Genomic DNA, 21823 nt, shown 5'->3' with positions numbered 1-21823 from the left:
CCTGGCCAGGGCGTGGGGGGCCGGGCCGAGCCGAACCGAGCCGGGGCCGGGCGCTGCGATCCTCGCTCCCTCTCCACAGGCCCGCGTGGGGGGACACGGAGTTTGCCTGAGCAGCGCCGCTCCCACGTGGCGCGTGTGCCCCTCCGGCTCCCTCCTTCCCAGCGCTGCGCTGCCAGCCCCGCTCGCTTCTCCCGGCTCCGCTCCGGGGGCTGGCCCCGGCATTAACCCCTCCGCGCCCGGCCTCGCCAGGGGTCCAGCGCCCCCTCCCCTCCCCACTCCACTCCTCTGCAAGGGCCGAGGGCGGCCTCCACGCAGGAGGCTGGTGGCTCAGCCAAGGCCAGGGCAGACAATCCCCCAGGGGCAGGGCATGCAGCTCTGTGGAGACCCACTGCCCTGGCCCAGTCCCCACAGCCCCCACGGGAAATAAGGGGCCTGGGGCAATCAGAGGGGGGTGAGATGTCCCGCAGGCAGCCGGGAACACAGGCTAGGGGCTAGAGCTGATGAGTGGGACGGGGAGGCGTTTGGATGGGAGCCAGGGGTCGCAGGCAGAGCAGCGGTGGTCCCTGCAGTGCGGTGGACACAGGCTGGAGCACCAAGGGCATCATGATCCCAGCTCACGCCTGGCGCTCTCCCACCAGAGGGAATGCGGTGTGCAAGGACTCCAGCCCCCCAGGTGCCTGCAGCTGGCTAGGCTAGTTGAACACGCAGGGTTGGACTCTAATGCAGCAAGGGAGGGAGATGTAGGCCCCCAAAGGCTGTGTGTCTGGTGGCTGACCCCAGGACTCTTGTCACCATGGGAATGAGACAAGTGGGGAGTTCCTGTCTTCCCCCCGCTCCCAAAGGGGGTTCAGGTGGGAGGAATCCAAAGTCTCTTTCAATTGCTGTTTCTCCCCATCTCGCTGTGGAATACACAATCGCTGCTGGGAGAGGCAAGTGCCCGGGAGGATGAGCAATTAACACCCTCCCCGCATCTCTCCCTTCTCCAAGGGCCCAGTCCCATGCTGGGGTGCTGGGCTAATGGATGCAGCACAGCATCATATAGGAGGGAGCTTTCTCGAGTGGCCAGGATCAATCCTGCCCGGAGGCAAGCAGCCATTCAAATCCAGTCTGCATGGCTACTGGTCTCATGGTCTCCCACTCCCCCACCCCTTGGTGCTGCCTGCTGGCTAACTCTGCTCATCAGTGCCTATCCGTGGGCTTTCCCCCAACACTCAGCACACCCCGGCACAGCCCCACTTCCCCAGCTGTGCCCACCGCATCTCACAATCTCAGCAATGCCCACCGGCCCTCTACGCCAAGCAGGGCTCATTGGACCCCAACACGCAGGAGCAGCTTTACATCCCCAATCACCCCCTTCCACCATGCAACTCCCCTACACTGCCAGCAGCACCCACCACCCCATGCAACCCCAGCAGCACCTACTGTGGTTCTACATCCAGCAGAACTCACTGTACTCCTAACACCCAGAACCACCCGTGCCCCCACCATTGCAACCAGCATCACCTGCCCTGTACAGCCTGCTCAACGCCCACCCATCCACCCACACTGGGGGGGAGGGTGTCCCTTTGAATAGCTGGTTGTGTCTCTGTGTGCAGCAGTGTCTGGCATCAGACTCTGTAACTAGGGAAAAGGGGAAGGATTTCTCTCGGCCAAAGGGATCCACTGATAACCAGAGAGGTAGAGGGAGGGAACTCAGAAAGCCAGCCTGCTTCAAGACACACACCAGGGGAGCCCTGAAGGAGCTGCACCCATCATGGAAGTCAGAGCATGTCTCGTCTCCCTGCTGCTGCTGGGAAGCTGGGCCCAGGGGCCTCTTCCTTCTGGAGCCTCGCTTCTCTCCCAGGAGAGAGACCTTCCTCTCAGCAAGGACCTTTCGCTGCCTGAGAAAATCAGTGAGATGACCCTGCCTGATCCTGATGTCCACCTCATCCGGAGCAAGCCGTCTGCCCCTGTGAGACCGTACAGCCTGTCCCTCTCTCCCGGCGACTACCACTACTCCCCCAAGCCCAAGCATCTCAGGGCCCCTCGGTTGTTGAAGCTGCTGGGCCCCTCATACGACCCCTTCTGGATGTCCCCGCAGGATCCACAAGGCCGCAACACTAGCCTGGAGGAGCTGGGCACCCTGAGCCAGGACCTGGCTGATGGCACCAGCCGTTACCGGAAGAAGCTGCTGCAGGAGGCTGAGAATGTGGAGCTCCCTGTCCTGCTGCTCCCTGAGGAGGGGATGGCCAGCAACCTAAGCCGAGCTGTCACCCACCGCCTCCGTCAGTGGCTGGTGGACAGCGCCACTTGCCATTTGACCTCATCCTGGGTGGATCTGGGGCCTGTCTTCTGGCCACGCTGGGTCCGCCACACGGAGTGTGACACCTCCCACACTGGCTGCTCCTGGCCTCCTGGCATGACCTGCCGTCCTGCCCAGTTCACCCACATCAAGCTCCTGGTCTGGCACTGCTGGATGAGCAGGGACACAGCCATTGGCACAGGCAAGACTCTCCAGCAATGCACCTGGAGACAGATCCCCTACCCAGTCGTGTCTGCTTGCAAGTGCTCCTGTCGGTAATAGGACAGTGAGAGGCAGGGGGCTCTTCTCCCACTGGAGGGGTGGTGTCATGAGTGCATTGCCCCCTCAGTACTCCCTAAGGGGTTTGCTATCATGTTGCAGCAGCTTGAAATTGCCTGCACAGCCAGGGCTTGAGAGGCTGAGCAGAGGATGGCATGACCCCACCTGCATTCCCTCGTGCAGATAAAGCTAGGAGTCTCCTACCGATGTTCTCGGACCAGCAAGAAACTGCAGAGACACACTCCTCTCCCTCTACTACAGCTGGGATCAAGCCCCCTCTTGGAGGAAGTTTTGAGTCTGTGAAAAGCTGGGGATCCCTATAAATTTTCAGAGAGGGGGAGTCAGAACTTGGCATCCCCTCCCATATCCATGAAGCCAGGAACAGTGCAATGGGAACTGGAGGCACCAATAGTCATCTCAGGTTTAGATTCATAATACAAAGGCTTTGGGATCCATGGGGGCAAGGTGCTATGGAAATGCTGGCTACGATTATTACCAAAAGGAAGCCCTGCTGTTTGTGTGGAGAAATAAAGATACAGAATCAGAACTTGTAGGAGTTTGTGAGGTTTAATATCTAGCTGGAGCCAAACTGATCTCTTTGATAGCAAAGTCTGCTTGGCTAAGTGGCACAGCCTGCTGTGGCTTTGCTTATGGGCTATGGTCATAGGTTCAAATCCTCATTTCAGGACATGGGCGTGTCCCCAATGCTGTGCCAGCAAGGCTAATTCTAAAGGGAAGTGGGTGCTATGCTGCTCTGTTAAACCAAGGCTCCTGGTGCTGATGGGTTCCCCCTGGCAGTAGCAGGTGGGTTCTGTAGATGGGCCAGAACTATAGCCCACTGATTGTATGGGAACCTTCCCATGAATTTGGCTGGGCACTGGAGTGGACTCACAGAAGTGGGGTCATTTCTGCTCCCTTTGTCCCCTCTCCGTTACCTGGGAGAGAGGCAAAAAGAAACAGAGGGAGTGCGAGGCGGCCAGCTCCAGGAGGAAGGGCAGCAGTTAGTTGTTGACACAGGGAGTCCCTGTGTGTGCCTGTTGTTTTAGCAATTTATCTGCTGTGAAGGACTTGGGATAGGGTCGGCTCCATTTCCCGACATAGCTCAAACAAATGAACTCAAAGCAGCCCTATGCTTCTCATCTCCGTGCTTGCAACAGTCGCCACAGCTCCCTTGAGTCAAGCCCTGCTCTCCCATAGGGCTTGGTCTGTGCCTCCTGACCCAAATTTCTTACTGTGAAATGCTTGTCTGCAGCTCAGTACTGCCCTGTGTTAATGGGACTCTGGAGGCCTGCTCTCAACTGCTGCCTTAGCATTACTAATGAAATGAGCTCAGCAGATCTCAGCCCAATCCAGAGCACCAAACCCCTGCTAAAAGACACCTGACTGTCTTTGTCTCTCCACGGGACTGGAAGAGCAGGGGGAACTGCAGAGTCTGATTGAGCTACACTGGGTGCACGTGTGCAAACCCAGGCAAGTCAGGAATACAGTCGCTGGGGCCCTGGATCAAGATTCACTGGTGCAGCTCAGAGGGCTGAAAGGGACTGTGCTGCAAAGGAGGGAGAGAGCTGCAAATCAGGCCTGAGCTGCGTCAGCAGAGTTGTGGAGAGGCCTAGACTAGAATAGCAGGGGCTGCATGGCCATGACCTTGTGTAGTCTGTGGAGCAGTAAGCACCTTCTGATTTCTGTGGTGCACAGGGCTGAATGCTGTGAGAAGTTGCAGCATCTATAGCAGTGAGACACACACCAGGAAATCCTGAGAACCAGAGCTTTGCAGTGAATTAAATATTAACACAACTCCCACAATCAACAGTGAGGGCATTATTCGTTTGCAACAATTAATGTCTACAACCCCTTGATTTCCCAAGGTCTCATTTTGCTCACGCTGCTGCAGAAGCTGCAATTTGCTGCAGAATTGGGTTTTGAATCAGAGCAGCTGTTAGGGAGGATGTGGATGGAGACAAAGGGCTTGGCAGCTAAAGGGGAGTGAGAAGCCAGCAGGGATAGAGGAGGCAATTGTGGCAGAGGCAGTTAGTAAAGTCAAACTTTTCTCATGGGGACCGGTTTGGCTAAGGGGCAATGGTGGGACTTGGGGAGCTGATTGGCAGTTGAGGGGGAAGAGGCTAAACTGGGCCACTTGAGGAAGGAGGCACAGGGCAGAGGTCTTGTTACTAGGGGAGACTTTAGCAACAGGGAAGTGGGCACTGGCTCTCTCCTCCTCCACGATTGGTTTGCTCCCTTGGTCCACCTTCTTTTTCCCCCACCATCAACCTCCATGCATTGGCTCAGCAAATACCCCTGGCTTTGCTGGAGCAGAGCTGACATGGGTGCTGGATTAGAATAGCAGGGAGAACTACCAGCCAGGGCTGAGGGGCACTGTGTGGGAGCCCAGGACTGGAACAGAATGGGTGCTGAAGTTCACGAAAGCGCATCAGCTGCAGGGGCAAGCCTGGGGCTAGATGTTCTACCTCTCTTAGGGAGAAAGGGGCAGCAATAGATAGTCTGTGAGGAGATAAAACTGGTTTAGATGACAAAGATGGTGTAAACATTGCTCAGGAGCTCAAAGCACCCCACCTTGAGGAAATCACCATGTGGCTTAGCCCCTCCCTGCTGGTTTCAGGGTACAAGGGGACCCGAGAGGCAGGCAACTTCCCATCATCTTCTGTGGCCATGAGACACACTTGGCTTGTTCTGTGTATGCTGGTGCTGCCATGCTTACCTCCTCTCAGCTAGGGATGCCCCCGGGTAGGGGTTTTGCTCTGAGTCAGCTGGGGCTGGTGGCAGCAGGCTGTTGACTGGAGATTTTCACAAGGCTAGAGCTTACCAGACGGGAAGAGCTCCTGCAGGAGCCTTTTGGGAAAGGGAGCAAACGTTTTCCTGATCCTTTAGCCTCCCTCTCATTTTAAAACAGGGCAACTCACGTTCTTTTTCCATGGCCGAGACCACAGTTGAGCAGAGATCGTCTCCTGGATAGCTCCCTTCCCAGGCCCCCGACTACCTCTCATCTCACCCTCATGCGCCCAGTGGCCACTGCAGTGAGTGCTTACGTGGAAAAGTAATAGGAAAGTAATGACTCTACCCCGTCCAGCTGTGGCTCTGCTAACCGCGTGCTTTCTCCTGGCGCCTCTTGTGTAGCAACAGCTACTAGTGGAGACAAAGTGGGGGTAGTTCTGTCTCCCTGTTCCAGTCGCTTTTTACAGGTGTCTTGGTGGCAGTCTGACAAGCGCATCGAACTAATTTCCATACCACGTCACTTGAGATAGAATTGCCAAGAGAAAAGTCACAGCTTGCCCTTAATAAGACCATCTAGAGGCTTCAGCTGGGGCAGAACACAGCTGCCCATCTCCTAAGCACAGTGGGCTGCCTTGAGCACGCACCATCTGGCCTCAGATATCTCCCTGTGACTCCCTGCTTGCTGCTGGTTACAGTTCAGGGGCTTGGGACCAACTTTACAGGCCTCGCATAGGCCGGCACTTCCTTAGCTTGGGGGCTGCCCCTTGCTCCCTAGAGAGGCAGCAGCACTTCCCCCCGACAGCTCCCAGGGATGCAGGGAGGATTCGCTACCAGCTAATGTTAGCGCGGCCCTGCCCTGCCCTGCTGAGTGGTGCTGACACACAGCACACGCATGTGCACACACAAGCGGGGGGTTTCTGATTTAGAGCAACGAGGATGCGAAAAATTCTCCCGCGGGGCGTCTCGGGTTCACGTCTGGTTCCCGCAAAGAGAATCGCTCACAGAGCTTGACAGAACAAATCCCAGGGCCCGGTCTCGCTACATGTTTTCTGGCTCGTTATAATTGCAACTGATGAATCAAAATTATAGGTTTCTGTTGTCAAAGACAATAATCTCCTTAACCCCTAGAGAAAACACAGCCTCCCTGAACTCCCCTCTCGCCACAGCCTTGCTCTATGAACAGATGTGGGGCAGCAGCGCCCTCTACTGGATGGTAACTGTTTACAGACTACAGGTAAGAACTGCACCAAGAACCCTGTCCCCAACCCAACCCATGTTACCTGTGACCTAGTCCTGCCGTGAAGCCAGAAGGCCATGGGGTACAATGCTGCTGCTCTACCTACTGAGCTGCATTCCATCTCCCTCCTGCAGAGAGAACAGGAGAGCTCCTGCTGCCAGACAGACAGGGGAGGTGAAGTGTCCTGAAACCAGGGACGAGGACTTGTGGGTAAGGGCTTGAAATTAAGAAAGAGAGGAAAGTGACTCAACCCCTCGTTACAGTGGCACTCACATCCCACTCAGGGATAATGGGGCCTTTATAGCAGTTAGAATGAGGTGGTGCGCCACTGCGTAAGGCAGAGAGGTTCACTCTGCCCAAGAAAACCCGCTGCACTGGCAGAATTCCCTGGGGGACAGATGTACTGGTTTTCCAGCCCATTTATGTGAAGATGAATCATGCCCTTTAAACATACAACGATTACTAACTGCAGACTTTCACTTCCTGAGCCAGTGACACAAGGGCATTTTACCCCCCGGACCCAGACAGTTTTCAGGGGAAAAACACCGTTTTTCCCCCTCCAGGCTCCCCACCCTGCAGACAGCAGTGGGAAGGAGGGAAAGAACAGATTGCAGGCCACATATGGGAGAGTCAAATCCAGACGCTTGTCTGTACTGATTTGATTTCTTGGTTGAATCTTTAATGTGTGTTGTAACATGAAGAGCCACTCTAAAGAGACCACCACCAAACCATCCCTCCATCACTGTACCCACTATGGCGGCCAATGTCTCCCAGTAGCCAGGATCCCTTTATCTTTAACATCCGACTGTCTGAGCATCACTCTGGTTATGGGTTCTTCCCCAACTTAGGCACAATCTTGCTCGTGGGCTGGAAGGGCCTCACCGCATGCCCCGTGCTAGCTGGCTATTCAGGGCAGTGCCCCATGTTTACGCCCCACCTCTGTGAAGGCCTCCACGCACCGGTCGATGTCGTCCTCGCTGTGGACAGCGGAGATCTGTACCCGGATCCGTGCCTTCCCCTTAGGAACCACAGGGTAGCTGAAGCCGATGACATAAATGCCTGGGGATGCGAGTCATATGCAAGGGTGAGGCAGACATGAATACTGGGGCTTCTTTACTGGTGGGAGGCGGTCTTCAGGGGTCCTTGAGCTCCTTTTCTCTCCCTCCCCCGGTAAGCAGGAATCAGACAGAGCAGCACACAACTCCATGCTGGTTTTCTACTGTGGGTCACCCCTTACACAGCTGTGAGGAAAGCGATGGGTAGGGCGAATGGTGTATGTGCTCCCCAGCAAGTGGTGGGAATGGGGAAAGTTTCTTTTGCAAAGCCCCATAGCAAAGCAGAGGCAGGGAATGACTAGGGAGGGGAACTTCTCCACTGCTGGAGGCGCTGAGGAGGCACAGAAAATCCCCTACAGCTACCCGCCCTGGAGTAAGATAGGGAAAGGGAAAGAAGATTAGAGGCCATCCCTTCATCTGCACATGTGGCCACCACGGGACAGCCCCAGCCCTCTCCAGGTTTACCTTTCTCCAGCAAGTCGTCAGCCATCATGGATGCCAGCCGAGCCTCGCCCAGCATCACAGGGCAGATGGGGTGATCATTCCCCGAGATGCGGAAGCCAGCTGCAGCCATCTTGCTTCGGAACCTGCAGTGGAGGGGTGGGAGAAGAGGAACACATCATCCCTGCCCTGGGAAGCCCTTCCCCTCCGTGTCAGCCCACTGCTCCGGCACCAGCATGGCTCTGCACAATCCCAGCCCCCCCTCCATGGCCAGGATCAAACGCCGCACCACCCACCCTGGGTGTGGAAAGGACCATTCCTCCGAGAGCCCCTCCTATCTTCTGCTCCCCTCGGAGGCCCCGTGGCAAGGTCTGCTGTGCCACGCTGGCACACATGGCTGCTACCGCATCCAGACTGGTATGCGGCATGTGGGGGATGCTGGAGCTCGTGCTAGGTAATCCCACATCTGTGATATCACAGCCATCTCCATGGAAACCACAGATGGTGCCATGGGGAAAGGATGGATAAACGAGCAGAGACAACTCACTCCTAAGCAGAACGGAGTCTGCGGGACAAGGGGGGGTGTGAGATGGGCAGGGAAGTGACCATATGGAGAAAGGGGCTTGTCAGGGGTTCCCAGGAGAAAGGATCCCATATCCTCAGCCCTCACTGCCTGGTCTTGGCCACCATTGACTGCGCAATGGCATTGCTCTCCATGAGCAGGTCCAGGGCCTTGGAAGCACAGCCCACCACGGCGGGAGGCAGGCTGTTGGAGAAGAGATATGGGCGGGAGCGCTGGCGCAGCAGGTCAATAAGGGTTTTGGGGCCGGTTGTGTAGCCACCTGCAGGGGGAGGAGACAGAAACAGAGTGTCATGGAGGACGGGGAGGAATAGCCAACAACAGGACCCATGGACAAAGCCACCCCTTTACCACAGGCAGCAGCGCCTGGAATCCCAGTGGGTTAGTTTCGCTGTGGGTTCCCTCTTGGGTCCCCAGGCGTGACTTCCCCCAAGGGGGGGTCACTGGAGGGTGCACATGGCAGGGCTTGCGAGGCCCCCTTAACCCTGCTGCCGGGACCCTCGTTGGGTCCAGTCCCTTCACCTCCCGTCCAAATCTCTGTGCTCGCCATCGGTTCGGGATGTTAAAAGAAGGGGGGCAGAATGGCAGAGGGGTTATGGGGAGCTCTTAGGTACAGGGACATGCATAAAGGGAAGGACCCAGGAAGGTGAATATCTGAACCTGCTGCTCCTCCAAGCGCCTTCCCCAGTGTTGAGTTGACGATGGCCACTTGGTCCATCACTCCCAGCAGCTCATCAGTACCCCTGTGAGGAGAGAGCACGCCCCATCAGCCTTGGGGGCTGTGCCATGGGTGCTGTGGCCTGACCCCCATTCACTACCACTCTCCTCCCAGCACTGCTCTGGTGTTTCCCCAGTCTTGATGGAATAGGCACACATCCAGCGCCAATTTAACGCCACGGGCACCGCTACCCATTTGCATCCCCACCAACAGCGTTGGGCTACAACGAAGGATGGGCAGACCCATGACTGTAGCCGTGGGTCTAGGCTGTGGGAACCTGAAGCGTGGCGCTGTGGGAGGGGAAGGCCGTGCCCTGCCTGCAGCAGTGTAAAGCAGCAGGAAGTACACCACAGAAGCACGCCTCGTCAGCTTGGCTGGCCCTCTCCAGGGAGGTCTCTCTGCAGATGGGGCGAGGTAGCCTCCTGCGGGAGAAACAGCCCTGGAGGAGCGATTGCAGGGGCTCAGAGCATGGGCTTCTCATCCCTCCCCAGTACAGGCTACTCTCACTTCCTGTACATGGCAAACTGGGGGTTTAGTAAGTCAGAAGAGAGACACGGCCCCTCCGAGCATGCTCCAAATAGGCCTCTGCCCACCAACAGCCCCAGAGAATGCTATCCCCCAAATCTGAGCCCACCCCTGTTACGCCGCTCCCTGACACAAAGACCTGTGTAGAAAGGAGGGTGCTACCCTCTCATAAGGGGGTGTGAATGGAGGGGAGGGTCAATGGCCAGGTGGGGATCCCTTCAAGGACTGGTGGTGCTAAGGATCCTTGGCCCCACAAGAAAGAAACCCCACATTCAAAGCCATGTCTGGTCTAGCCCCCAAGAGTGAGATGTGGGAGTAGCAGGAAGGCTTGGTCTCCTACCGCCCATTGGGCCCAAGGAAGCCAGTGGCGTGGCATTCGTCGATGAAGACGAGGGCCTGGTATTTCTGGGCCAGGCTACAAATCTCCTTCAGTGGGGCGATGTCCCCGTCCATGGAGAAGGCACCATCGGTTGCCACCAGCCTCAGGCGGTGTTTCTGTGGAAGAGAGCGTGTCAGGCTGCAAAGGGCTGTGGGTAAAGACAACAGCTTGAGCAAATGTGGAAGAAAACAGAGACTGGGGTCTAGTGCTCCCGGCACATGAATAGATGGCTCCCACCCACCGGTTCCCCTCCATCCAGCCCTCAAGCTCACATTATGGCAGGCGTCCTCCAGCCAACGAGCAAAGGATTGGATTCTCCCCAGAGCCTAGCAACGTTGCTTCGAGTGCTGGCCAGAGGGGGTTACTCCTCTAGGAGATGGCAAGGATATCCTCTGGGGGATGGGCATGTTGCCCCTAGACTGGCCATGGGTCACAGACTGAGTGCACTCCCAGCGGTGGGGAGAGCATGTCTTTGTACCTGTGCATCCTGCAGCTTGGCCTCCAGGTCCTGCATGTCCATGTGCTTGTAGCGGTATTTATTGGCCTTGCACAGGCGGATCCCGTCAATGATGGAGGCATGATTCAGCTCATCCGACAGCACCGCGTCTTCTGGGGTCAGCAGCGCCTGTGGGGCCCAAAGAGTGGGCTGCGGTGAGTTACGGGGGGGGAGTGTCCTCGCTAGATACACGGCAAAATGCTGCGTGGATAGGTGTCACCACAACTCCTGGCTCAGCATCCTCACTATCCGACCACCAGAACCCTCTGCATCTTATTGGTGGCCAGGCTGCTGACGGGACCGTGCCAGGGCATCACATCTCTCCTCGTGTCAGGGGACACACCACTAAGGCTCTCAGCCCCTTTCCTGAGCTGGTGCCTCTCACTTTGCATTCTTTGTGCTGTTTGTTCCAGGAGCCACGTCGCCACCAACCCTCCAAGAGGCACTGACTTCCTCCACCAGGGCTGGGCCTAGGTTGGGAGCAGTCGCCCCGCAACCCACATGTCAGGAATCCTCGCCATCATCATGCACCCGCAAGGGGCTGCCCATCCTCCCCTGCAGGCCTCAGCCACCCTCCCCAGTGCACATGAGCCGCCCCCCCTACTTCTGAGGTGGAGCGGGCTGCATCCCTTTTGAACTCTCACACGAGGGGGTCCCTAGAGCTCAGGCTGGGGAGGTTGGGGGCTTGCAGAAGGTGGCCAGTCGTGATGGGTCCTTCTGAGGAGACAGCTGGGTCCACACAAAACCTAGGATTCGGTGGGATGGTCACCCTCCTAGGGAGGAGGAGATGAAGGCTGACTAGAAAGCTCCATGGCACTTACATACCATCCCTTCCCTGTCTGAGAGCACTGCTTCTAGGATACACTCCGCCCCCAGCCATTGGGCCTTCTCTCTCTCCCTAGCCTCTCTCCCTTAACTTCAGCTTGCAACCTGCAGCAGGAAATGTGTTCATCAGCAGAATACACCTGCGTGGGAGCCTGGCTTGTTGCCTGTGTTGTCCTACCCCTTGCTGCCCCCTTTTTTCCCTACATACAAAGCACAACACATGCACTATGAACCTCAAAGATACCAGCATTGGCATCAAAGCAGCTGGCATAGAGGATGGCGTCTTCTCTCTGGTGGAAACGAGCGATCTTCTCCTCCAGGTTCTTGTGTATGGTCTAGACAGAAAGCAAGGACAGAGAGTGAGGGGCTCCTATTAACATAACTAATGGTACAGCAAGAGTTCCCTGCTTTCCATGTTTTTTGCATGGGTTAGCTATTTTTTTCCAGACAAGTTTTCTCACAAAGGAACCTAAAATGTGGTTATAATTTTTGATACCACAAACCCGTCACAAGTCTCCAAAGCAACGCGGACAGATGCCTTGCGCTGAGTCACTTATAGTTTCAACTGAGACGATGCCCCAAAAAGTAAGCGCTACAAAAAGAACCCAGATTCCTAGCTGATGTAAATTGGGGTAGCGTCACTGATGCCATGGAAGCTACCTCAAGTTAGTCTAGCTGCAGGTCTGGCCCTGGGAAATTTGGAGCATGTATTTTGTAACTACAGATCCTCAGTTTTTTATAGTCTTGGGGGTTTATTGGTTTAACCAGAAAACCTATTTTATATCCTTAAACTGACAGTGCATGTAGGGGTGTGTCCATGAGGCCATGTGTACCACTAGGCATGTAGAGGTGTGTCTGTGTGGACAGGCATGTGCTGATAAGTGTTCAGAGAAAGAAAAGCACACAAGCAGGATGCCTCCACTGTTATTCTACGTAACTATGGAGGCAAACCTGAAGGCTTCTTTTCTCGGTGGTGGATAGGAGATTGATTTGGGGGTGGGTGGGGGAAATTAAGATCCTGGGAAGAGATCATGGAGAATGGCAGCTAATTCATATGCAAGAAAGTGGGAGTGAGAGCTTTGCCTTCTCCCAGAAGCCTTTGTGGAGACCTGGTTATTTGTTGGAGTGGAGGGGTCAGGCTCACGCAGATGGGATCAACGTTGAGAACAGAGCGAGGAGGGAAGGGAAGGGTGGGGACAGCGCATACATGAAGAGAGGGACAGGAGGACAGAGATCAGATAGAGAGGAAAGGAGAAACAAGTAGGGGAGAAAGGGAAGGAAGAGGAGAGCAAAGAGGGGCTAGAACAGAGAAGCCAGCCAGCCAGGAGAGGCTAGCCCAAACAACACACCTAACAGCACCCTGCTTGGTTTCATTCAGGAGCAGTGTGGCTCAGTGTCGGTGACAGGCAGCACAAGGGAAGAGCATGGTTTAGCTCAAGGGAAAGGATCACAGCCCCACCCATACCTGCGTCCCGCAGATGAAACGGACAGAGCTGAGGCCAGCTCCAAACTTCTCCAGGGCCTCTAGTCCAGAGCGGATCACCTCAGGGTGGCTGGAGAGCCCCAGGTAGTTATTGGCACAGAAATTCAGAATGCCTGCAGAGGAGGAGGAGGGCAGGAAGGAGTGAGCAATGCACATAAATCTTACCCACCCCCTGATGCAGCGAGACAATCGAGCAAAACTCAGCCAATAACAGGCCTGAAGTTAACACACCAAAAGCTGTCAGGTATGTGACCGGAACCATGGAAACATTCCTGTGATGCACATTTCCAGCGTGCCCCTGGCCTTATTACAGGGGAAAAGTAGATAAGCCCAACTGCTTCCAAATGAACCATCACCATAACAGCTTAGACACTTTCCTCTGTCTCTCTCCTCACAGCAGCACAGGCATGGCAATAAGGATCTGTCTATCTGGTATCTTCATCCAGCTGGAGACACACAACCTGATGCTTCAGAAGTAGTTTGGGTATTCTAACAGACAGGCTGAGTTTCAGGTTTTACTGGTTGTTTTTTTTTTTTAAAAAAAAAAGGCTGATTCTATTACAATGCTAAAATCCTGGCTTTTTCTGGTCACGTTGTTTTTTGTATATAGGATGAAAATCTGAAAACTCAGGGATATATATATATATATATAAATAAAGGTAGGCAAACCAATTCTTAGATGACAACATGAGCAGATATCACTTCCTCCCGGCCGCGACTAGAAAACTCAAGGTCACAACAGAGTCCTGCTCTCTGAACAGACTCCAGTCAATTGTGACCGGATCAAACCATGAATCCCATGTGCTGCTAAGCTCCCTGGGTCTGGGCAGTGATTGGTCACCGTTCCTACCACTGGGTCTCTCAGGCATACTCTCAGGTGCAGACCCCTATATCTGACACCCCTCGTGGGCAGTGAGAGAGACCCAGGAACGAGTGTCCCAGCCCTCCTGAGACACCAGTTGCTGAGACACCTTCCCCCGGATCCCACCCGATTGCAAGACCGCTGTTTGTTTGTTTTTCTAGTTAACCCTTCCAGGGACAACATGGCAGCAGAGCAAGGCCACCCAGGCTTGGCAAAGGAATTTCTCACACACGCTTTATTCTTAAAAAGCTCAAGAGTTACAGATCTCTGGAAACAAAACAAACAAAGAAAACTTCCTGAACGCAGGCTCCTCAGCGTCCTCCAGCCTGTGAGTCCTGGATTTGGTTTAAGTCCTTTAGGGGAAACCACACTTCCCCCCTACCTCCACTCTCTCCTTCTGTTTCTGGCTTAGACCGCATGTCTTAAGACAGCCTCTGGTGCCTTTTCTGTCCCTGCTCTTCCTCTGGGGATTTGCCATACTCCAACACCCACCGCCAACTTCCAGGCAGAGAGTCGTTCAACATTGGCTCTGCCAGAAACACCCCCCCACACACACATACCCCCTTTGCTCCAGTCGGGCACAGTTCAGTGCCGATGGCCCTTGATTGCTCCGTCACAGCTTTGCAGACAGACAGTTTTTGGATGTGGGGTCAAGTTCCTGCCACAGACTGACTGCTATAAGCCATACTAAAGATTACATTCGAAATGGAGGTTGAAATACAACAGGTGTTCACAAAACAAAAATGGGATTCATTCAGAAACTGACACTGACACATCCCCCAATCTTTCACCATCAGGGAGATCCCAGCCATCATGGGATCAGGACCAATGTTAATCATTTCTGTTGGGATGTGTATGATGGTAGCAGCCAAGGGTCTCAGACAGAATCAGAGTCCTATTGTGCTAGGTGTTGTACATACACACACAGCAGGAAATAGTCTGGCCTAAAGAGTTTGCCATCCAAATAAACCAGTCAGTGTAGACAGGGTCAAACCATGTTTACAAAAACAAAAACACCTTTTGTGTTCATTAGGCATGGGATGAGGAGGCTGTGTAGTTGCAGCTTCGCACCAGCCGTAGTAATTGCTATACTTAAGGGCTGATTGCAATTGGCATGCAGGAGAAGGGACACGAGAGGAACACTCAACAGTGTCATGCAGAAATCAAGGAGCTGAGGCAGGCGTACCACAAGGCAAGGGAGGCCAACCGTCACTCTGGTGCGTCACCGAAGATACACGACTTCCACAGGGAGCTGCACGCCATCCTCGGCCACGACCCCACCTCCACTGCCAAGAGTCCCATGGATACCTCTGGGGGACTGAAGGCAGCGGCCAGCGCACTCAACCCAGACGAGGAAGTGGAGCTGGAGGACAATGTGGAGCACACGGCAGGGCCGTCCGGTGGCGCAGTAAGTCAGGACCTCTTTTCTACTCTGGAGGGGTCTAGCCAGTCCCAGCACTCCAGCTCTGGCGTGCAGAATGCAGGAGAGGGGAGCTCCTGTAAGTGCTCATTGTGCTTTGATACTGCACGGAGAGAGGAGACTGAGCTCTCATGTACTTTGTTACATGCTACTGGAGGGATAAAGGACGGAAATTAAGAACAGCCTGTCCATCTATGCAGTGGGGGGACGGCATGGTGAAAAAGTTTGTTAGTGCACATGGGGATGTCCTGGAAATCTTCCATAGAGATCTCTAGGAAACTTTCCTGTAGGTATTCTGCAAACCTCTGCTGAAGGTTCCTTGGGAGAGCTGCCTCGTTTCTCCCTCTGCTGTAGGAAACTTTGCCGCACCACCAGGCAATTATTTCTGCAAGGACCAGAGTGGCACAAAGGCGAGCAGCATATGGAGCCGGTCTGAAGCCACACACATGCAGGAGATGCACCCTTGCATCCTGGGTTACCCTTAGGAGTGAGATATCGGGTTTGATTACCTAAGCCTGTGGAAAAGGGTGCTAATATTCAGAATAGGCTCTCCAGCCACTTCTAGTAACCTCCTTCGCAAACCACCCTCTGTCCCTTCTTGTCCATTCCCCCTCCCCACAAAACTCACCATATTTGGGACTTGCGCTGACCTATGTACTGGCCAAGGCACAGTGAGCAATAGGCGCATGTAACTTTTGTGATTCACGGTTGTGAGCCCTGGGCGGCATGTGACATCTGCCTGTGGGGACCAGGCCGGGGCGACACCGACGTGACCCCACCCCCTCCCTGAGGCCCTGCCCACACTCCACCCCAGGCTCTGCTCCCGCTTGGCTCCCTCCCCCGAGAGGCGTGAGTAGTGGGTGGAGGTGGAGGGGCCTCAAGGGAAGAGTCCCAAAACCCTCGCACCAGGCCTTTGCAGGGACTGGTGCTGGGCGCGGAAGGGCCACAGGGCACCATCTGGCGGCGCAGGTCCAGAGGAGCGTCCTGTCCTGGATGTCGGAGCCAGGGGTCAAGCAGCTCGGGGAGCAGCAAAGCACCTGCTCCCCACCTGGTGGCCCCAGCACTCCAAGGGACCCCGGTGCAGGGGGCAGCCCACTCCCCAGGTGGCTTCAGAAGGAGAGAGCTGGCAGTGTGGCAGAGAATCAGCGCAAGTAAGTGCTTGCAAATGGTCCTAGAGGTGAGGTGCGCCCGAAGAGGTAGGCAGAGTCTCCCAGGATCAATATGGGCATTTCCACATCCCCCGTTGGAATCTTTTGGTCTGGAAAGAAAGTCGCACTGTGCAGCTTTCTATACAGTCCAGTATTCCGAAAGACGTGTGCATCATGTGCCTTCCTTCCCCCCGAATTGATGTCAGTGAAACAGTCCCAGTGATCCACCAGCGCCTGCAAGGCCCTGGAGAAGTGGCCCTGTTGGTTGACGTACTCTGCCACAAGGTGGTCGGGGGCCAAACTTGTGATGTGCGTTCCATCGATCGCCCCGCTGCAGTTAGGGAGTCCATTGCCTCAAAGCCATGGATAATTTCCTGCACATTACCGAGAATCACAGTCCATTGTAGCAGGAGGCGATTAATGGCCCTGCACACTTACATCACGGCAACCCTCACAGGGGACTTTCCAACTCCAACGTGATTCGCGACTCACCACTGGCAGTCTGGAGTTGCTAGATCCACAAAGTAATCGCCATGCGCTTTACCACAGTGAGGGCTGCTCTCATTCTGGTGTCCTTGCGCCACAGTGCTGGGGTGAGCGCCCACACAGTTCCAGGGAGGTGGCTTTGCACATCCAAAAGTTCTGCAGCCGCTGCTCATCATCCCATACAGGCATCATGATGTGACCCCACCACTCAGTGCTTGTTTCCCAAGCCCAGTACCAATGGTCCACCGTAGCAAGCTGTTGTGTGAATGCCAGCAGCAATCTGTTTCCAGCTGTTGTTTCCATGGCAGACAGCAGGGCAGGCATCACTGCCTCTCTGTCTCACAGCTCCTGCAGTACATGCAGGACGAGCTGAGTTGTGTTCATAATGCTGATCACCACAACGGTCAGCAGCTAGGGATCCACGCTGTCAGGCAGAGATGGCCGGCGCACAGTTTACAGGAGCTGTTGAAAAACGTCGCAAAACAACATCGAAAGCCCATGGAATGATGGGACGGAAAGAACTGCATCATGGGACGGCGAGCACATCCCCATGATGCACCGCGGTCCACTGTGCTCACAGTGGCACAGGATGGCGAGTTGTACAGTGGGAGAGCTACTCACGATAAATGCTCTCTGTCGCTGCAAAAGCAATGTCTGTGGACATGCTCAACTGACAAAAAGAGCAATGTGCGGACGTGCTCAACCGATGTTATGAAAGCGACTTATGAACATTGACATAACTGAAGTCAACTTAACTCTGTAGTGTAGACATGGCTGGGTCTACACTATATACTTACTTTGGTATAACTACATCGCTCACAGGTGTGAAAAAGTCCACCTCTGAGCAACGTAGTTATGCCAACCTTAACCCACCCCACTCCACTCCCTCTGTAGACAGAGCTATGTCAGCAGGAAAGCTTCTCCCACCAACTTAGCTAATGCCTCTTCCAGAGGTGGAGCTATTAAGCCAACGGGAGAGCTCTTTCCCATCAGCTTAGAGTGTCTTTACCAGACGCCCTACAGAAGCGCAGCTGCATCAGTGCATGTGTAGACCTGCCCTTAGCTGTGATGCTTTGAGTATCTTTCCCAGACCTGAAGAAGAGCTCTGTGTGGCTTGAAAGCTTGTCTCTCTTCCCAACAAAAGTCAGTCCAATAAAAGGTATTACTTCACCCACCTTGTCTCCACCTTATTTCAAGTCTGAAGAGTATGTGACTTGCCTGAGGTCACACAAGAAATCTTCAGAAAAGTGAAGAATGCATCTTCCAAAGTGCTTATAAATACAACTGCCTTGCACTTGTCATCCAAAAAAAGCCTTAAAAATAAGGAACAAATTCATTCCTAATCCCTGTAGTGATCACTCTGCTTCTTGAAGTGAGAGTTTTGATTGCCTTAGAGCCTTTTAACTGGCATAAACGCAAATGTTGTTATTGGTCATCAAATCATCCAACTCTTCTTTTGAATACTCCAGTTGCAGTATTTGACTCTGTGACATCCAGCAGCCAGGATTCCACAGGTGGGACTACAAACACTACGAAGTAGTATTTCCTTTTACTTGTTTTAAATTTACTTGCCATTAACTTCACCACGTGAGCCCTTGTTCTCATATTATGGGACTGCATAAAAAGGAAGCATCTGAACATTTTTCACTGTAGTCCTCATAATAATAAATATGTCAGTTCTAGGGACAGAGTCAGGTCAAATTAGGCCCAAAATTGACATTTAAAAAACAAAAAAAAATGATCTATTAGAAAAACTAACACCCACAGAACTGGTTTGGGTTTTTAATTCAAAAAGAAAGTTTCAAATAAAAACACAAAAATAAATTAAAAGCCCCATACTATGTTTAAAAACTAAGCCTTGCAACAGGTGTTTGTGCAGAACCCAAAAGATAAATTGACTAGAAACAAAACTAAAATTGGCTAATCTAACATTATTGTCCAACCAGAGAAAAATATAAAAAATAAACAAGCGTAAAAACAGTGTCCACTAAACAAGATGTTCAATAGTTCTTGTTTTACATTTTAAAAAAAACCATTATTTTAGCCCGACAAAGCCACTTTACATCTTTGCTAACACTTCTCCTATCTAATTTAAACAATCCTTCGTTCTGTTATCTTTTGGTGTAACTTCTATCCGACATGACCCATCGATCTTCATTGCCCTTCTTTAGTTTCAATCTCAGCTACCTCTTTCGTAATCTGAAAACATAATGCAACAGAGGGAGGTGGGGATGGTTGTTCCTGAAATAATATTATATTTCCCATATCTTTTTTTTAAAAAAATACACTCAATAATAATGTTCACATTTTTAACAGCAGATGCATCCACGATTCTCTACCCAGGTTTGACACCTATAGGGGTGTTTCCTGCCTCCTCCCCCCTCAGACCATCAGCATATGGTCAGACTGTTTTGACCTATGTTCATTACCTGATGAACATCAAAGCTGAATTTCATCTGCCAGTAGTGCTCCATTCTCCCCTAAATGATCTTAAATATATCTGGAGTTTCTCATAGCGAGGTTGGTTCTGCTTTGAGCAGGGGGTTGGACTCACTAAATGACCTCCTGAGGTCCCTTCCAATCCTAATATTCTATGATCCTCTATGGTTTTTACTAACTGCCCTGTGTGTCTCTCCTGGCCTTCCCCCTGTTGCTCTCTAGCCAGCACGGAGCCCGTGAGCGGTCACTAATGCAATAGCTAGCCCTGCAGTACGTACCTCCTCTGCTGCCTTCCACGTGGATATATGGACCTTGTTTTGATGTTATAATCCTCTCACTCTTCCAGGTGCCAGCTCCTCGGATGCTCTCTAACTCAGCCTCCAGGACGTGGTTGAGCTGGGCCAGGGCAGCCCTGGCCCTGGAGGAGCTGCTTTGCCCCTGGGAGAGGGGGTAGCTCAGAAGACGGCTGCACCACATTGCTCCGGCTCAGAGAGAGATGCCTGAAGCAGGCGGCAACAAAAGGAAGACACACAGAGCGTGCTGGGACAGGTCGGCTCGGAAGCATGCGGCGGAGGTGGAACCCGACCCGGCCAATCAGAAAGTAGCAACAGTCGCACCAATCAGCGACAAAGCTTATTTAAGGGGACGCGGCTGACCCTATAAAATAGAGCGTGGGGCTGGCGAAAACTTGGCAGGACGGGTCGGGACGGTGAGTGAAACGTGCCCAGGTGCGGACTTGGTGATCTCAGCCCAAGGCTTGAGGGGCATTGACCCAGCGCTGCGTGGGTCTCATAACTGTACTTACAAATGGCTACTCCAGGGCAGGACTGAAGTACAGGGGCAGTGAGCTAGGCGGGCCATCTCAGGACTGGAAAGGACAGCTGGGACTGCAGGCCAAGAGCTGTATGTAGGGACAGAGGGTTGTGGGTGTTGGAGGGGAAGGGAATAAATAGCAGGAGCTGCAGAAGGTCATAAAGACTGAGGTCCAGGTAGGGGCTGATTTAAGGGTCAGAGCGTGGCCAACAAACACGCTGCCTAGGGCTCAGCGGTCATGTCACCGTAGGTGTTTTTATCACCCAAAACCCCAACCCAAAGTCACAGGCCTAAACAAAAGTGAAATCTCACCCAATCTGTATTGGCTTGTGTGTTTCCCTGTAGTGGAGCCATGCATCACAGCAACGCTTTTCCTGGGCAAATTGTTCTATGGTGCTGTCCCAGCTCCAGTCTTGCAGTCTCGTCTTTCTCAAGTTTAAGGAGAGCCAGGTCACTCAGCCATGGCTGTGATAGTTTTGAACACACAGAGCTTTTGACACATGGCACTATAACAGATTGCCATAGAACATCCAGCCTGTCAAAGGTAGGTTGCTTTTTGCTTGACGTATGTCCTCACTGTGCCTGTGTTCAATGACAGTTCCGTCTTCCAGGCATTTGATTATACTCTGAAAATTTACTATCATTGCCTCAGTGGTTTTCATTCAAGCTGCCCACTTAGTCTTGCGGAGTGCCTTTAGATGAAAAGGGCTGTGTGTTTCTTCAGGAGCCTCTTCACGTTCATCTGCCGCATCAATCCTGCCAACTTCTTCAGGGGCCTTAAGTGCACTATCAAGTTCTCTTTGCAAAACTGTACTCTCTCAAGCAAGAGTTTCAATTTTAGACTTAATCATTCGTTTTTCCCATTGACGGTTAGAGTCTGCAAAACATTTATATATTTCCTGCAAATTTGTGAAGAAAACCTTCAGGGCTGGACTGGCCTTCTCTTCAGCAGCATGCACCAAAACTCAGTTAATTTGATGAACATGAACATGTGGCGCGTACACGTTGTCTCCCTTGCCTGAAAGATATTCTCTCATTTTTGCTGGCAATCCTGCACGAGCCTCAGTTATAACACTGGCTTCATCATATACCCCTGTCCAGACATGTATTTGGGGTCTAATCCATACTTGCAGATTAAAATATTAGGTAACTGGTCACACGAAGATGCAGCATGTGCCTCACTGCCACAAAGCTTACAAAATGCTCTTTTATATCTACTTTTCCTTCAGTATGGTCAATACTAACACAGTGAAGCAAAATGGCTATTTGATCAACATGGTTAATGCAATGACCATAAAAAACGTATGTCTGCAGCTATTAAGTATACGCCTCCTGGATTCTGATGCCAAAAGACTCAAGTTCACCAGTAATTGTTTTTCTCAAGTATTTGATTCTCGTGGTGTCACTGATATGTGGGCAAAAGCTGTATTATGTCTGGTAAATAGCTTAATCATGCTCAAGTACATACCGCAATTGTTGTCTCCAACGCTTCAGGGTGGCTGTGGAAGGGAAGACATAAACTAGCTAAAGTTTTGACTGTGTTAAGCAATATTTTTAGTACTTGCCATTTCCTAATATTTTCAGATGCCTATTTATCAAAACATGCATTGATACTATGCATGCGTT

The 21823-nt window shown here is 52.9% G+C and overlaps 2 protein-coding genes across 3 annotated transcripts; one reads left to right on the top strand and one right to left on the bottom strand.

Annotated features, from left to right (window-relative positions):
• Positions 1-1753: 1753 nt before the first annotated feature.
• On the top strand, positions 1754-2661 carry LOC137160459 (noggin-like). Its single transcript, XM_067559020.1, has one exon. It carries the CDS (start codon positions 1754-1756, stop codon positions 2558-2560), a length of 807 nt encoding a protein of 268 aa, XP_067415121.1. The 3' UTR covers positions 2561-2661.
• Positions 2662-3397: 736 nt separating this feature from the next.
• On the bottom strand, positions 3398-19905 carry GCAT (glycine C-acetyltransferase). Of its 2 annotated transcripts, none has more exons than XM_067559019.1 (9): positions 19663-19905; positions 13012-13142; positions 11780-11881; positions 10704-10850; positions 10187-10341; positions 9264-9346; positions 8694-8865; positions 8048-8169; positions 3398-3495 (listed from the first exon to the last, which is right to left on the bottom strand). In XM_067559019.1, exons 1-9 carry the CDS (start codon positions 19859-19861, stop codon positions 3449-3451), a joined length of 1158 nt encoding a protein of 385 aa, XP_067415120.1. In that variant the 5' UTR covers positions 19862-19905; the 3' UTR covers positions 3398-3448. The 2 variants fall into 2 exon arrangements, with proteins under 2 accessions (XP_067415120.1, XP_067415119.1); XM_067559018.1 differs by lacking the exon at positions 3398-3495 and adding an exon at positions 7185-7586 and having other exon boundaries at positions 19663-19896.
• Between the last annotated feature and the right edge of the window lie 1918 nt (positions 19906-21823).

The sequence above is a fragment of the Emydura macquarii genome, unplaced genomic scaffold, assembly GCF_026122565.2.
Source record: "Emydura macquarii macquarii isolate MOO-44397 ecotype Brisbane River unplaced genomic scaffold, CSIRO-AGI_Emac_v2 contig_2205, whole genome shotgun sequence".
Lineage (NCBI taxonomy): Eukaryota > Metazoa > Chordata > Testudines > Chelidae > Emydura > Emydura macquarii.
The sequence above is the reverse complement of the archived record's forward strand: the minus strand, read 5'-3'. Positions and strand labels throughout refer to the sequence as shown.